The sequence below is a fragment of the Hippopotamus amphibius genome, chromosome 6, assembly GCF_030028045.1.
Source record: "Hippopotamus amphibius kiboko isolate mHipAmp2 chromosome 6, mHipAmp2.hap2, whole genome shotgun sequence".
Classification (NCBI taxonomy): domain Eukaryota; kingdom Metazoa; phylum Chordata; class Mammalia; order Artiodactyla; family Hippopotamidae; genus Hippopotamus; species Hippopotamus amphibius.
Window position 1 is genome coordinate 60598988 of NC_080191.1, and position 17691 is coordinate 60616678.

General features: G+C 37.9%; 1 protein-coding gene across 1 annotated transcript in view; it reads right to left on the reverse strand.

Moving 5' to 3' along the window:
- The window catches only part of SERAC1 (serine active site containing 1), a 78332-nt gene that overhangs the window by 17555 nt on the left and 43086 nt on the right, over nucleotides 1-17691 (reverse strand). Inside the window, exons 6-11 of the mRNA XM_057740004.1 lie at nucleotides 16537-16626; nucleotides 12798-12929; nucleotides 10917-11038; nucleotides 9802-9930; nucleotides 4969-5082; nucleotides 2992-3154 (exon numbers count right to left, since the gene is read on the reverse strand). Of these exons, the coding sequence (XP_057595987.1) occupies nucleotides 2992-3154; nucleotides 4969-5082; nucleotides 9802-9930; nucleotides 10917-11038; nucleotides 12798-12929; nucleotides 16537-16626 (750 nt within the window). The remainder of the gene's footprint in view (nucleotides 1-2991; nucleotides 3155-4968; nucleotides 5083-9801; nucleotides 9931-10916; nucleotides 11039-12797; nucleotides 12930-16536; nucleotides 16627-17691) is intronic.

Sequence of the window (17691 nt, forward strand, 5' to 3'; positions counted from 1 at the left end):
GTTTTTTTGGACCTGTCCCCTAAGGCAAAGGAAACAAAAGCAAAAATAAACAAGTGGGACCTAATTAAACTTAAAAGCTTTTGCACAGCAAAGGAAACCATCAACAAAACAAAAAGACAGCCTACTCACTGGGAGAAAATATTTGCAAATGATATGACCCATAAGGAGTTAATATACAAAATATATAAATAGCTCACACAACTCAACATCAAAAAAAAAAAAAAAAAAAAAAACCCACACAATCCGATTAAAAAACGGGCAGAAGATATGAATAGACATTTTTTCCAAAGAAGACCTACAGACGGCCAACAGGTACATGAAACAACACTCAATATCACTAATCATCAGGGAAATGCAAATCAAAACCACGAGATATCACTTCATACCTGTCAGAATGGCTATCATCAAAAAGAACACAACTAACAAATGTTGGCAGGGATGTGGACAAAAGGGAACGCTTCTACACTGCTGGTAGGAATGTAAATTGGCACAGCCACTGTGAGAAACAGTATGGAGGTTCCTCAGAAACTAAAAACAGAATTACCACATGACCCAGCAATTCCACTCCTGGGTATACATCCAAATAAAACGAAAACACTAATTTTAAAAGATACGTGCACTGCAGGGTTCATAGAAGCATTGTTTACAGTAGCCAAGATACTGAAGCACCCTGTGTACATCAATGGATGAATGGGTAAAGAAGACGTGGAATACTACTCAGCCATAAAAAAGAACAAAATTTTGCCATTTGCAACAACATGGATGGACTTGGAGGGTATTATGCTTAGTGAAATTAGAGACATATGATATCTAGAAAGCCATTAATATTTGTAAGTTATGCAGCACACTTTTAAGTAACCCATTAGAGAAAGAAGAAATCATAAGGGAAATTAGAAAATATTTCAAACTGAATGATGATGAAAATACAGTACAACCAAAATTTGAGGGATGCATCTAAAGCACGTTAGAGGAAATTTACAGCTCTAAATATCTATATTAGAAAATAACTGGGGGCTTCCCTGGTGGCACAATGGTTAGGAATCCCCCTGCCAATGCAGGGGACACCAGTTCGATCCCTGGTCTGGGCAGATCCCACATGCCGTGGAGCAACTAAGCCCGTGTGCCACAACTACTGAGCCCATGCACTGCAACTACTGAAGCCCTTGCGCCTAGAGCCTGTGCTCCACAACAAGAGAAGCCACCGCAATGAGAAGCCCACATACTGCAACAAAGAGTAGCCCCTGTTCACCACAACTAGAGAAAGCCCATGCGCAGCAATGAAGACCCAACGCAGCCAAAAATAAAAGTAAATAATAAATCTTTTTAAAAAAAAGAAAAGAACTGTAATGATTTTAAAACATGTCTTCAAATTCTTTTGACACTATTCTCATCAAGAGGTGATGGAATAGATAAACCCCTTCTCCTCAAATATGGGCTAGCCTTAGTGACTAGCTTTTAATCAAAAGCCTATGGCAAAAATTACTTCCAATGCTTGATTATAAAAGGCAGAAGAGCATATACCTAGCTCTCTCCTGGGACATTTGCCCTCAGAACCCAGCCATCATGCTTTAAGGAAGCCCAAGATGGGTGTTGAAAGAAGCCAATGCCCCCAGCCCCGGCTGAACTCCTGGCTGAGAGCCAGTACCAATTTGCAAGTCATGTGAGCGAGCAGTCTTCAAGGTGTATCCTCCATCCCACAGCTGAGCTGCCCAGCTGATGCTGCAAAGAGCATATAAAGCCCCACCCTACTGAATCTTGCCCAAATTCCAGATTCATGCACAAGATACATGACTGCTCTTTTAACCAGTGAGTTTTGGGGTGGTTTGATACACAGCAATAGATAACTGAAACAAGAAAAAAGGTTAACAATCTATAAAAAAGAGAAACAAATAAAACCAATATAGTAAGTGGTCCTTTACAAAAAAAAGTCTGCTGATCCCCAACTCAGATTTCAGCAAGTTAAAAACTTCTGCTGATCAAGACACTCTTAAATGTAAATTCCCCCCCCCCAAAAAAAAGCACAGAGAGATTCAAGAAAAAAATGTAAATTCATCGTTTCTAATAAATATTATTGAACATATGTATGTATATTTGTTTGCGTATATGTGTACATGTATTTGTATATATCACCCTGCTTCTTGCCAAGAAGCAAAGACACCCCAGAAGCAATAAGCACATCTAGCTAGCACCCAGATCTTGGTCTCTAATAATTATTCTTCACTAAAAGGAAACAGGATTCTTTGACGAAATGAGCCTGGAACCTCTTGTTATAACGTAAAGCAAGGAATGCCTCCCAAAATGATGTGGACATATCAAAGGACACAGGAGCCAGTGTGCCAGGCTCCCACTAGCCAAGCTGAGACAATCTGGTGTCAAATTATTAAGTACAGTAATAAGTTGTAAACCATTAAATATAGGAATCCATGTGCCCATACTGATAAGGAGGGAGGGAGAGAGATGGAAAGGAGGCAGGAGCGGGAAGAAAGGAAGGAGAAAGAGAGAGAGAAGGAAGGAGAGGGAAGAAGGGCTCTTGCGTACAGCAGAATACCAAATGCTGCAAAGTAAATGCGGAGGGGATGCTGCAGTTGGAAAATCAGCTTTGTGCAACCATCGTGATAAAGGTTGGATCAGGCAGGAATTTTCATCTGAAGTACCTCCCCACAGGTGGTTTATTAGTTGCAAGGAGGAAAATCAATTATACAGTGGACTTCTTTTTAGTCTTACTATGCCTCTCAGTTAACCAGATCATATCAAAGATAATATAAACAATTAGATGGTCATCATGGCAAAAATTGCTCTCCTGTGACTATCCACACACTGATTATCTTAGGTGGGGACTATCCATGCCCCTACTAAAACGACATGCTCTAAGGACCCAAAACTAACCCTAAGCAAAATCGTATTGCAAAATTAGCGTACCATGAGTGAGGGGTGGAGGTGGGAGAAGAACAAAGGACTGGATCCAAAATACTCAGTACATAAAGTTGTTACCTGAGCGAACTATAGTAGAATGAAGATGTTCATTCAAAGCCATATTTCCAAGGATACGCATTGTATTTCTCTGTACTTTAGGACAGTCCTTGTGAAGTTGGTACAGCCTCTGCAGTAGTTGCAAGCCTCCATTTGCTTCAATTTTATCACAGTGTGTGGGTATCTAGCACAATAAATTAATGAAAGCTCACTTTATATTGCACAGATTCACTAAGCAGGTGACAAGCATGCTGGTGGGCGGCAAGGTGGCTCCTGCTCAAGGAAGAGACCCAGAGAGACCCCCAAAACTCTCAGCTCAGCTCCAATAACTAAGCAGACCCCGATCTGTGTGGGAAGTGCTTTGAAACTCACGGAAAAATTAAGGCCACCAGGACTTCTGAAAGTTTTATTCTTAAAATTATTCTCCTTAGCTCTTGGTTGGATGTAACCACAATGCCATTATTACAGAACTGTTTCAATTTATAGTGATACTTTGATTGGCTTGAAACTACCTTAAAGGGTTCTCTACCCTCGAGAAACCTGCCACCTGATAACAGCAAACAAAGTGTGTGGCAGATTTTGCTTCTGCATATAAGAACTCCCAGAGAGAGAGAAGCAACATCTGTGGCCCTACCCACTATCCCACACAAGCCCACAGCTATGGGGCTCTCCTAAAACTTAAGAGTTGGAAAAATTTTTTAAAGAGAAAGATCAAGTAAAAATTTAAGAGAAAGAAAAAGGGACGTGAATTTTTAATGGAGGAAAGAGATAAAAAAAAGCCAAAGGAAATATATATATTAAGGTAAGGGGACAGAACTGACCAACAAGCCATTACAGTCTGCCAAGGTCACCAGCACGGCCTTGCCTCTTGTTAGCACTTAGTTTTATCACTTACGTGACATCATGTCAAGTATATGCAATGATTTTCACTCTCTAAATTTTTATTAAAATTTTCACATTTTAAATGCATTTAAAAGTATGCCTTTTAGACATATATCAAGTGAGATATGTAACACGTTAAGAAGTTTCTGGAAAGATAACTATTACATTCCATGCACTGGACATCCTACTGCAGATGCACCCATTGTTTCAGAATCAGTCATAAGTCACAAAAAATCAAGCTTATTTTCCCACATTCCCTTTTGAACAGTAACACTAGTGACTGCGCTTTGTGCTCGATTCCTAATTGCACCAGTGGGAACTGAGAAGACCAGAGAGCACTGTGCTTTTGTGCCATGTCTGGTGGTTCCCAATTAAACTGACTGGAGCTTATAGGACCTCTAGGATGCTGTTTCTCATGATGTGGGATGAACCACCTGCATTCGCCCCATCAGGGATGCCTGTTACAAATGCAAACTCCTGGACTCCACCTCACATCTACTAAATTAAAATTGCTATAGGTGAGCAGGAATGCACATTGTTAACATGCTTCCTGGGTGATTTTTATGCACAATGCTTGAGCACCACAAAGTTTGTTGCTTTTTTCTTTTTAAAATCAAACTATGGTCATGATAGAAAAACTGTCATAATGCCAAAAAAATTTAAATTATTGACATGTGTATGCTATGGTTAAAAATCAAGACTATGGTCAAGTAAATACTTTTTCTAAGTATTGACTTTTTTTCTATCTTAACACATCTTTCGCAGATATTTTACTGGAAATTAACTTCCTGGTAAAATTACTTGTAAAAATTATCTGAGAACAGTAATGGAAGACAGCATAACACAAAGGTAAATGCCATATTTAGACAATAGGGCGCTTTATGTGCAATTAACATTAAATCAATGTTTTAGAAATACTTAGCAAAAATAAAATGCATGTATTGGTGCTAAATCACGATTATCCATTCTAACAACTGAGAAAAAAGCAGAAATTAAAAACAAGCGAAAACCTTTTTTTCTTTTATAAAAAATGAGAATTATTTCCCATGAATGAACATGTATAATTTTTTCAATGTGACTGTAAAAAGTAAACCATATTTTGAAAATGTAAATTACCTCAGAATGTTTTACTAAAGCTTCCAAACAAAACATTTCCACCGTAGCTGAAGGAACTTCTCCAAAACTTTCAGCATAAGGAAGTCCATTTCCTCCAAAACACCATAGACCACCCTGAAAGTGAGATAATTAAAATTCTTACTGAAAATATTTTTTGTTTGACAAAAAAAATCTCTGTACTATATACAGTATTAGAAAGAACTCGTATGTAGGACTCAAAATATTTTGGAAACTTACAGGGAACTTTCATTATGCAAACTGCTGCAAGACTAGAAAACATTTGGAATTATTGTTAGAAGAGAACAATCTTTGAGACTTTCTCAATTCCTTCCTCTGTGTCCTCTTACCTGAAAGTATGGAGACTAACACATAAATCTTCACCCAATTAGAAAAGTGCAGAGCTGAACAAATAATGTTCTAGTGTCAGCTTATGCCAGTAGAGTCTACCTAAAGTCTATCTACCGAAATAACAGAAGAGGCATTACTGGAAAAATGTAAAATACAGACATGACAGCAACAATCAGAGAGCTTTTAGTTCAAAAATAAAAGGGCGGTGGGGAGAAGGGGGGAATGCCCTGGTGGTCCAGTGGTTAGGAGTTGGTGCTTTTGCTGCGGTGGCTTGGGTTCAGTCCCTGGTCAGGAACTAAGATCCCACAAGCCATGCGGCACAGCCAAAAAAAGAAAGAAAAAGAGAGTGCTTTTAACTCTTCTTAAATTGAAATTCAAGTTCATATGGAAGAATAAAAAGAGTTAGGAAAATTATGAAACAAAAAAGTAGTGGGGACTAGTCCTAACAGATATTAAAACACAAGAATAAACTGGGAAAAGAAAACTTCAGCTCTTACCACAGATCACTAACATGCAATAATCTCCTACAAATCAGTGAGAAAATACCAACAATGCCATGGGAAAATGAGCAACAGTCATAAACAATTCTTAGGAAAGAAATGTAATGCCTCTAAAATATATAAGAAAGGACATTTTACATCTATCAGACAGATGGGGAAACAGGCATTCTCATTACCCTGCTGCTGGGATATCAACGGGCTACTTCTATGAAAGACCATTTAGTGACAGCTGTCAAAATCACAAGCGCCCACTCCCTTCCACAATTTATCCTACAGGACCTCACACATTGGCAAAGTGATAGAGATACAAGTCTGTTCACTGCAGCTTTGTTTGTAAGAACAAAAGATTGAAGCTACCTAATATCCTTTAATAGGAGGTTGGTTAAATAAATGATGGTACCGTTATACAATGGAATGCTATATGAGTATAAAAAATTTTGGGTCTCTTAATAAATTGATAATATAGCAGTCTCTAAGATAAACGCTTAGGTGAGAAAAAGAAGAGGCAGAAGAGTGTGTACCATATGCTACCACTTGTGTAAAAAACTGTGTTAACTACCTGTGTGTGTGTTGGGGTGGGGAGATACAAGGAAGACTTATTACTGTATCTCCTGTTAAAGCGCAGCGTATTTGAACTAGGGGTCATAACTGTGTGCATACAGACCACCTGCTGGCAAAAGTGGACAACTACAAGGTAGTGTCTTTCAAAAATGTATACATATAGCCCAGTGTTTCCTTTAGGAAATATAGTCCATAGGTTTCTGCACTCAGAGTTAATTTATAGGGTCTGTGGTTCAGTAAACCTGGTGAATGTTCAAAATGTTTGGCCACTGTGTAATTCTTATTCATGCTGTCCTTTCTGATATAATAATCTTTTTTTTTTTTCTGAGTTTAAACATGCTTGGATTGCAAAGATTCATGCTATTTAAATGGAGGACTAGAAAGGACTAACTCATTGGAAGTCCTTGCCTTCTCTAGTAGAGATAAGGGTAGAGGGTAGACTGGTGGGCTTTGGGGGGTGGGAAATTTTTCTTAAAAACCTACCACCACAACCTGCCTTCCCCAAACCCCTCTCCTCACCTCACACCCTCAAATCATCTGACCTCTTTCCAACCTAAATGCTCCAAGGAAAGAACAGGGAGAAGGAAGAGAAAAATGATCCAGGATTTTCATCTTCCTTGATCTTTTTCAAAGTGGGATATAGGAGTACAGTTCCAATTTTATCGTTGTTGGCAAAGCTTGTAAGTTGTTTAAGAACTGGCAAACTGTGTAGCAATAAGAAGCATAAGCAAAAAGGAATAAATAAAAAGGTATAAACTCATGTGTGGTCATACGAAGTATTTTCTAATCCTTACACGAAAATAAATATACATGGGTACTACAATTCTTTATCCCTGGATTAAGATATACTGAAAAACAATTTCTTAAGGAGCAAACAAATCCATAGGAAAAGGTGGAGAGAGGAACAATGTTGAAAATAATAATAAAGGGTAAAGCATAAAAATTAAAAGGAGATGATAATAATAAAAGCAGTGGTCGCAGTGGCCAGTGACTTAATCCTTGTAGAGGCAGATGGCAAGTGCCAGTTTTTTGTTGGCAATTCAATTGGTAAAAGAATAGAGAATACTAAGATTTGTTTTACTGATAAAACACTTTCTCCTGTGTTGATTATTTAGTTATTATAGTAATAGTGACTGTAATTTGTTTCGATTTCTCTTACAGATGTAAGAGAGAGTTTATGAAGACAAAAATCTTGCTGAAATGATACCATAAGAATAACGGCATTCAGTAATCGGCCTTGGGTGGGCCGGAGCTGGAGTCTGTTTAGGATGCTGTGCCTAGGACGCTGCTTTGATTCACTTAGAAGCCGTCTGCTGTGAATGGGTAGTTTTCTGCCAGGTATTTACATCTAGTCAACAGGCCATGGCTAAAACAGTGGGAGTAAGGGATGGGGGGAGAGAACAGCAACACCTCCACCAGAAGAGATGCCTTTTCCTGTCTGAAGGCAGACACTCCAAAGGAGTGAAGCTTCCCCATGGAGCACTCTGAGAGCTCTGAAGACACTGCAGACACTGTGCCCTCCTCACCTAATGCATCGTTTCCTTCAGTTTTCAGACTCCTTGCCACCAAACTTTACACTCTAACTGTGCCTAGTGGCACCTTCCTGCCAATCTTCTCACCACCCCTAGGGACAGGCACACTGGTAAAGGGCCAGTCCATGCCTGGATCATAAAAAGTAAAGGGCTCAGATTTGACACGTAATGGGAAGCCATTTGGAGGGCTTTAAGCAGGAGTATGACTGGACGTAACTTGTGTTTTTAAAAAATCACTCTGGCTGCTGTGAGGACACAGAACTGGAGAGAGAAGTTAGAGGTTGATGCGGTGTCTATAGCTCATAGAGGTGATGGAGATGTGGTAAGGAAGCTTTCTGGATCCAGCAAGATGGTGAACTTGGCTTCCAGTTATGGACAAAGAATGCAGCCTGCCATTACAGTAAACAAAAAATGACACCTGCCACCAAGCCATCAGCCACTGCACACCACCTCCGCGACGTGCGCCCTGAGAGGAACTCATGATGGAGGAAAACAGGAAACATTCTGTGCTCTGGATACTGGCCCTAGATAGTTAAGATGCATATCTAAGGCATAATTTCAGTGAGCGCAGATTCTTGCATCTTCCCATACATAAAGCCATTAACTTGAGATATCTGTTCTTCGTGATTAGCAGTCATCTTTGATGTTCAGCTACATGGGTTTTCCCAACAAAAAACTCATATATTTTGGCTTCTCCCTTACCTCTTTGGAGCAGTTCCTCAGAGTTATATGAGACACTGTTTCCTGAGCTACAGTCCTAAGTAAGGTCCCCCGAATAAAATTTAACTCACAACTTTAGGTTGTGTGTTTTTCTTTAGTGGCATGGTGAACACCTCACATGACAAACATGCTTAATAAAATATAACAAAAGCTATTTTAAAACAAAGCCAAGGTCTAAAGAAAATACAAAGAAATAAAGGGAAACCCTTGGGTGCTAGAACTGAATACAGAACATTTAGCATCTGTGGTAAGCACAGAGCTGATGATGTAAAATTCCTGCAGGCATCTCAGGATGGGATTTTAACACTTGTTCAGTGCAGTAAATGTGGTTTTGAGTCTCACATTCTATGGGAGCTAGATCTGAGATCCCTATATAAAGACATAACCCTGGAAAGATTGCCTCCTTGTCTATAAGAGAATCTAGAAAAACTCTGCCCACCAGCCCGTGAAAGCAACAAGAAGCCTGTTTCTGCGTGGGGCTTTGATTGAGAAATCGCAATCCTAAGACCATGCCATCCACAGATGTATTGGAATTTACCGAGGTATATGTGAAAGAATGGCTCACAGTAACTGCTGATTAGGTGAACATGGAAGAAAGGAATCGAGAATTCCTAGGCTTTAGCTTAAGCAACTAGGTGGATGCTCTGCCCTCTACAGAAATGAAAGACTAAAGGGGGAAGAGCTTTGCGGAGGGTGGGTGGATTTGGCATGTAAAGCTGGGATGCCTATTACACATCCAAGTAGACACATCAAGAAGGGGGCTGAATATTCAAATCTAGACCTTAGGTGAGAACACAGGGCTAAACATACTGAATTTAGGTATCACCAACATAGAGGTAATATTTAAAAGCTTTGTCAAGGACTATCTATTCATTCTTCAAGATGCAACTTCAGAGTACTTCCTACAAACCCTTTTGAAAATTGGTCTTTTAAACAGAGTGATGGGCTCTTGGAGTAACCTGTATTTCTCTTACACTCTCTGCAACTTTGTTTTTTTTACCTGTCTTTCCATTATCCCAAACACTTAGCCCATCGTGTGGCACACAACCAGGAATCAGTGTGTTTATTCAGTTCGTGGATGAATGACTAAAGTTCTAACTGCTAGCCCCTAGCATAATATCTTAGAAAAGCAGGCACTCCAAAATATTTACTGAATGAATAAATGAGCTCACCTTCTGAGCAGCTAGACTTTGACTGCTTTCACTCAGAGCCAAAGATGTAAAATACTGGATACACTCATCTAGGTCTGTTTGAGGTAAAGAAGCCAGCAACTGTCTGAGCTCTTCTTCAATGGAAGAATCCTGAAATAAAGGAAAAGAAATTCTTCATAATTAAACTCAACAATTGAGTATAACAAAAAGTACTGAAAGAATCAAAGCCAAAACAAAACAGAAGAGGTAAATCAGTGCTTTTAGTCTTGAAAATAGAGACTCATTTAATTTTGAATTCTAGACTTTCATGCCTGCTAACTCAATCTGCAAGACCTATGGCAAAGTATAGCTCAAGATTTTCACCTCATAGGCTAAGGCTACTTCACATCTTGACTCAAAATGAATTATTACAGTCTTTCTAACTAAAGCTGGCTTTTTAATATCCACAACTTGTTCCTATCTGATTTTCTCTAATAACTTACATCTAGTATAATTTGTTCTTCTATTTTTCAAAAACTGATTGCAAGTTTTCAGATTTACATTTTCTAGAAAGTCTGAGAAAAGTGCTCAAGAAACATGCTCTACTATCTATATTAGTAGTTAACAATTAATATCCATGTATATTAATACATTAATATCTATATGCAGTAGTTCTCCAGGGGCTGTTTTGCACCCCAGAAAATATTCAGCAATATCTGAGACATTTTTGGTTGTTACAACTCGGGGGTGCTGCTGTCACCCAGTGAGGAGATGCCAGGGGTGCTGCTACAGTGTACAAACAGCTCCCAACAACACAGAATTATTTGGTCCAAAATGTCAGTAGTGTTGAGGTTGAGAAAAACTGATCTATAGCAACCTTAAAACAGGACCCGTTTACGGATGCTGATGTGCTAAGAAGCCACCCTCTGGTGTATAGAGACTCCCAACCCCACAACGGGGAAAGTAATTTAGGAGAAGCAGCACCTCCTGAGGAATCAAGAAATCTTGGACTGGAAACTACAATTTCAGATTTACACCCTAGTTTACCTGCTTGTGACAAGTAGCCAACAAACTGCTCTTTGAATGGTTATTTTGCACCCAAAGTGAAGATGATATATTAAACTGTTTTCACTCACTGGATCATTTTATTTACTTACTTCTTTTAAAGATGGCAAAGGAGGTGGGTGGAGAAAAAAGCGAAGATCACTGTCTTTGCTTCGTGCCAAACCAATAAGAGTTCTCAGATCACAGGCTTGAGCAATTATCCTATACTGGTAATCTATTGTAAAAGTATATTGTGAGCACCCAAATTAGCTTATGGCTGTTTCAAAGATTAAATGAACAACTTAAATTTTAAACTACAAGTTTGTAATTTGAAATTTCCCAAGTTTTTTTTTTTAAACTGCAACTGCACTTACAATACCACTAAGCTAAATAGCCAACATTTCCATGACTGATCTCATAATTCTCAACATATCTCTAGATATATCACAATCTAACTAACCTTTGTGAAAAAATAAACCTTAAATGTGAAAACTATAGGTCAGAACCAATTTAACGTTTTTCTTCTTAAAAAAATTCCAGCATTCAAATGCTATTTTGATCACTACTCAAAAAACCTGAGGTTCCGTTTAAATTTGTCGTCCCCTGGTACCCATATGGTGCTTTGGCATTCCATGATGCCCATGAATAATCTGAGGTTCCATACAGTAGTACTTTGCTTTAGTCTTCATGACTTCACCATTCCATTCTTTATGTATTGCTATAGACTGAATGTCTGTGTTCCTCCCAAATTCATGTGTTGACACCTAATTCCCAATGTCATGGTATTTGGAGGTAGGCCTTTTGTGGGGTGATTAGGTCAAGATGGTGAAGCCCTCATGACTGAGATTCGTGCTCTTATAATAGAGACCCCAGAGAGCTCCCTCCGTCCTCACCAGATACCAAATCTGCTGGTACCCTGATCTTATATTTCCCAGCTTCCAGAAAATTGTGAGAAATAAATTTCTGTTGTTTATAAGCTATCCGGTCTAAGGTATTTTGTTATAGCATAGCAAATGGACTAAGGACATGTAGCAAACAACAACAACAACAACAACAAAACTGCAACCACCTAAAGAGACATAATTTTTTAATAATAGCACTACATAACTTGGGTGAGTTCTTCAGAATCAAGTGGGGAACTTTTAAAAAAATCTACATGCCAGGGCTCCAACTTTGATTCTTCTGATACAGTAAAAGTCTGAAATGGAGTCCTAGAAGGCAGATTTTGAAACAGATTTTTATTATAAGTCTCCACTCACATTAAGTAAGCTTATTTTTACATTATAAATTATAGCCACCAATCAATCAAACTAATTAACTTGTATGGAGACAGAGATCTTATCCTGAGACTAAACTTTCCTTTGAAAACATTATTCTTTATTTGTGTACCCATTTTTATAAGATGACTCTACTAACAAAGTGTACTTTAGTCCCCGTACTCAGAGAAGATCTGAGCTCTTGCTCATGTACTTTTACTGCAGAACTTGTGATTTTAAATACAACTAAATATTTAAAATCTTCCTTAAAAAACAAATCTACACATGCAAATTAGGTACATTTGACTAAGTATTAGTATTAAAGCCAAATAGACTGTCAAAGTGAAAGCAAATATAACTTTGGTGCAGCCAGCAATTAAAATATATTTCACTAAATAGGAACCCCCTCCCCCCAAAAAGAATGCAAACACATTAGGCCATAACTGCCAAAATCAAGAGTTTCTCAAATCAAGTAAAAGTTCATTCTGAGAGAAAGTTATACAAATATATCCATCTCAGTTTTGAGGGTATTCTTACCAAATACATATGACTACCAGGCCAGGAGGCTTTATACTTTCTCTATCATTGGAGTTTCTTTTAAATTTTTCTGAAAATGTTTTTTACATATATTAATATTTCTTAAATAATTTTATTTCCTTAATATCCCCTTCCCTTCTCTTTTACATCAGAAATCAGAGCTAGCTGACGGTGTGCCATGGGTTCAGATGGCCTCATTACCATGCCAGTGATGGGTCTCTGACATTTCCCGCACAGCCTGCAGTCGTGCTGTTCTGTCATCCGACTTACTCTTCCTCAGGAGCAGCCACACAGCACATTCATGATCTTCTATATCAACTGTACTAAAAGTGTCTTTGTTTAAAAACAAAATAAAAGGATAATTTGAACAGTTAAAACAACATTTTCATCCTCACATTTAAGATAGTAATATAGAAATATTTGAAATCTACAATAGCAAAGTTAAACCCATCTCCAGGTGTTGACAATGACTGAAAGGTTTATTCTCAGTTCTGTCATATTATTTTATTTGTTGTGTATATTATGTGTGTGCTATTATTTTATATATTATGTTGCTTTCACAATGAGGTCTTTTTTTTGGGCTCCTTTTCCCTAAAAATCTTTTTATTATGAGAAATATCAAGCATGTGGGATAGATAAAAAGAATAATACATTGACATCCACATACTTACCACAACTAGATTTAATAAATGTTATTATTTTGCAATAGTTTTGCTTAATCTATATGGATGTTTGTGTATTTTTTTGGGGGGGGGATGTACCACTCAGCTTGTGGGATCTTAGTTCCCCAATCAGGGATCGAATCCATGCCCTTGGCAGTAAAGTGTGGCGTCCTAACCAATGGACCACCAGGGAATGCCCCTGGAAGTGTGTGTATTTTTTTCTAAACTATGTGAAAGAAACTTACAGAAATAATGACTTTTCACCCTTCCATAGTTCAACAACACACATCTTCTAAGAATAAGAAGATTCTCCTATATAATCACAATGCCATTGTAACACGCAAGGATACTAACAAAAATCTTCCAAATCATCTAAAATTCAGTCTAAAATTCATAACTCAAATTTCTCCAATTGTCCTCAAAATATCTTTAGAACTGTTTAAAAAAAAAAAAAAACAGGATTTGATTAAGTTTCTTTAGTATCTTAATTCTAGAAAGTTTTCCCACCTTTTCTTTTTCATGATGCCAACTTTTTTTTTTCACTTTTAAGCTCTTTATTGGAATATAATTGCTTTACACGTTTGTACCAGTTTTGAGGTACACCAAAGTGAATCAGCTGTATTTATACATATATCCCCATATCCCCTCCCTCCCTCGACTCCCTCCCACACTCCCTGTCCTGACTCTCTAAGGCATCACCCATCATCGAGTTCATCTCCCTTTGTTATACAGCAACTTCCCACTAGCTATCTATTTTACAGTTGGTAGTGTATATATGTCTATGCTACTCTCTCACTTCGCCCCCCACCCCCCCAACCCCGTGTCCTCCAGCCCATTCTCTGCATCTGCATCCTTATCCTTGCCCTGTCACTGGGTTCATCAGTACAATTTTTTTTTGGATTCCGTATATATGAGTTAGCATACAGAATTTGTTTTCCTTTTCTGTCTTACTTCGCTCTGTATGACAGACTCTAGGTCTATCCACCTCATTACATATAGCTCCATTTCATTCCCTTTTATGGATGAGTAATATTCCATTGTATATATGTGCCACATCTTCTTTATCCATTCATCTGCTGACGGGCATTTAGGTTGCTTCCATGTCCTGGCTATTGTAAATAGTGCTGCAATGAATATTATGGTACATGTTTCTTTCTGGATTATGGTTTTCTCCAGGTATATGCCCAGCAGTGGGATTACTGGATCATATGATAGTTCTATTTTTAGTTTTTTAAGGAACCTCCAAACTGTTTTCCATAGTGGCTGTACCAATTTACATTCCCAACAGTGCAGGAGAGTTCCCTTTTCTCCACGCCCTCTCCAACATTTACTGTCTCTAGATTTTTTGATGATGGTTATTCTGACTGGTGTGAGGTGATACCTCATTGTGGCTTTGACTTACATTTCTCTAATGATTAGTGATGTTGAGCATCTTTTCATGTGTTTGTTGGCCATCTGGAGGTCTTCTCTGGAGAAATGTCTATTTAGGTCTTCTGCCCATTTGTGGATTGGGTTATTTGCTTTTTGGGTATTAAGCTGCATGAGCTGGTTGTATATTCTGGAGATTAATCCTTTGTCAGTTGCTTCATTGGTGAGTATTTTCTTCCATTCTGAGGGTTGTCTTCTTATCTTGCTTATGGTTTCTTTTGCTGTGCAAAAGCTTTTAAGTTTCATTAGGTCCCATTTGTTTATTCTTGATTTTATTTCCATTATTCTAGGAAGTGGGTCAAAAGGATCTTGCTTTGATGTATGTCATAGTGTGTTCTGCCTATGGAGTTTTATAGTGTCTGGCCTTACATGTAGGTCTTTAATCCATTTGGAGTTTATTTTTGTGTATGGTGTTAGGAAATGTTCTAATTTCATTCTTTTACATGTCACTGTCCAATTTTCCCAGCACCACTTGTTGAAGAGGCTGTCTTTTTTCCATTGCATATTCTTGCCTCCTTTGTCAAAGATATGTGCTTCGGTTTACCTCTGGGTTCTCTATTCTGTTCCACTGATCTTCCTTTCTATTTTTGTGCCAGTACCATACTGTCTTGATCCCTGTGGCCTTGTAGTATAGTTTGACGTCAGGCAGCCTGATTCCACCAGCTCCATCTTTCCTTCTCAAAATTGCTTTGGCTATTCGGGGTCTTTTGCATTTCCATACAAATGGTAAGATTTCTTGTTCTAGTTCTGTGGAAAATGTCATTGGTAATTTCATAGGGATTGCATTGAATCTGTAAATTGCTTTGGGTAGGATAGGCATTTTCACAATGTTGATTCTTCCAATCCAAGAACATGGTATGTCTCTCCATCTGTTTGTATCATGTTTGGTTTCTTTCATCAGTGTCTTATAGTTTTCTGCCTACACGTCTTTTGCCTCCTTAGACAGGTTTATCCCTGGGTATTTTATTCTTTTTGTTGCAATGGTAAATGAGAGAGTTTCCTTAATTTCTCTTTCTTCTTTTTCGTTGTTAGTGTATAGGAATGCAAGAGATTTCTGCACATTAATTTTGTATCCTGCTACCTTACTAAATTCATCAATTAGTGCTAGCAGTCTTCTGGTAGAATCTTTCTATGTATAACATCATGTCATCTGCAAAGAGTGACAATTTTACTTCTTCTTTTCCAATCTGGATTCCTTTTATTTCATTTTCTTCTCTGACTGCTGTGGCTAAAACTTCCAAAACTATGTTGAATAATAATGGTGAGAGTAGGCACCCTTGTCTTGTTCCTGTTCTTAGAGGGAATGCTTTCAGTTTTTCAGCATTTAAAATGATGTTGGCTTTTTGATTTCTCATATATGGCTTTTATTATGCTGAGGTAATTTCCTTCTATCTCCAGAAAATGGGCATAGAGGGAAATTACCTCAACATAATAAAAGCCATATACGATAAACCAACTTTTTAAAGTGATCAGTTCAGCTCTTTTACAGCTAACTCCACAATGTAGATTTGCCTGATTGTGAAATCCACATTTCTGGTGCAATATTCTCATTATGAGAAAGCATGGGAATGATTTTCTAACAAATTTTAAATTTTGAAATATTCATCAAGAGAGTCTCAATATTTATTTACAACTATCTAACAACACTGCATCCATAAAGATAGAAGGAAGAAACTGTCCAAGGCATGAAGCCCTTAAAATTAAATATAGCCCAAGAGAATAATGTCACTCAATTTTCCACAGCGATAGTAAATGTTAGTATTAGAAATGGAAAAAAAAAATCTCAGGTTGATCATCAAATGACTTTCAGATTACTGATAAGGATTCTCAGTTAAATCTGTGAGACTTACCAGCAAATGGACCTCGTAATATCCTGGCCGATGTTGCCAATACTTTCCTTACTGCTTTGTGAAGCTCTTTTCTTGCCTGGTAGGTTATTCCTAAAATGATTACAAATTTAAATAAAACCAAGTAGGTAGTCTTAATGCTATGCTCCAATACTTCAAAGAAAAAATGCATATGCATCAACTCCACTCCAATTTTTTCAAAAAGAAAATTATAAAACAGCATCTTTCTCTTTTTACTATCACTATTAAAACAACTAAAATCATTATGGGAACACAGAATTCTAGATTCCCAAAAAACATTGCTTTCCTAGTCAGGGAAAAAGTAAAAAGAAAACAAAAGCAAAAACACTAACCTAAAGCTAACAAAAATCCTCATATACAACATAGGATTAACTACATTCAGGAAAATGTCACTTAAAAATACCCCTCTCGAAGTGAAATTTAGAGATACCTTACTAATGAGATTAAGCTTTACTATATAGGTAAATTATGTGTTATAAAAATTATCAGTGTAATTGAAATTGTAACACCCCATAAAAGCATGTTGCAATAAGAAAGGTGAAATAACAATAAACACAAACAGGAGAGACTGGCAGTACATACGGCTGTAGATGGGGGAGCAGCAGAACCTGCCCCCCTCGGGAATGTACAGTGCTCACAGCACGGTTATTCTGGCTGACAGTGAGATTTAGTGTGATGACTCACCAGGCTACCCAGATCCTGATGAAAAGATACTCCGCTGCCCTAAAATTTCATGTTCACCAAGCAATCGGCTGATTACTAATTGGGTCTCCATGTGACCTAAATATGGAGAAGGGGAATGTTCTGACTAGTAAAGACAGGTTTTCCAGCCTTAACGACAGATTCTTCCCCTCTGTAACTAAGCTGGTATTCTTATTTATGAATCCGTCTCAGGAGTTTAGTGTGCATGAATAAATGCCTTAGAGCAAAAATACCTCTGAGCTAAGTGACAAAATCATGTTTTTGTGCTCGCTAAACTGAGGACCTGCTTCTGAACTGACAGTCCTCATGAAGGTGAGGAACTCCAAGTTTAGACTGAAAAAGCTGTCTAGTCTTCACCTGACTTGGTTATAGGAGAGCTGCAAATTTTGGTTAAATATGAAAGTCCAAAATCTGATCTTCAGTTAATTCTTTAGG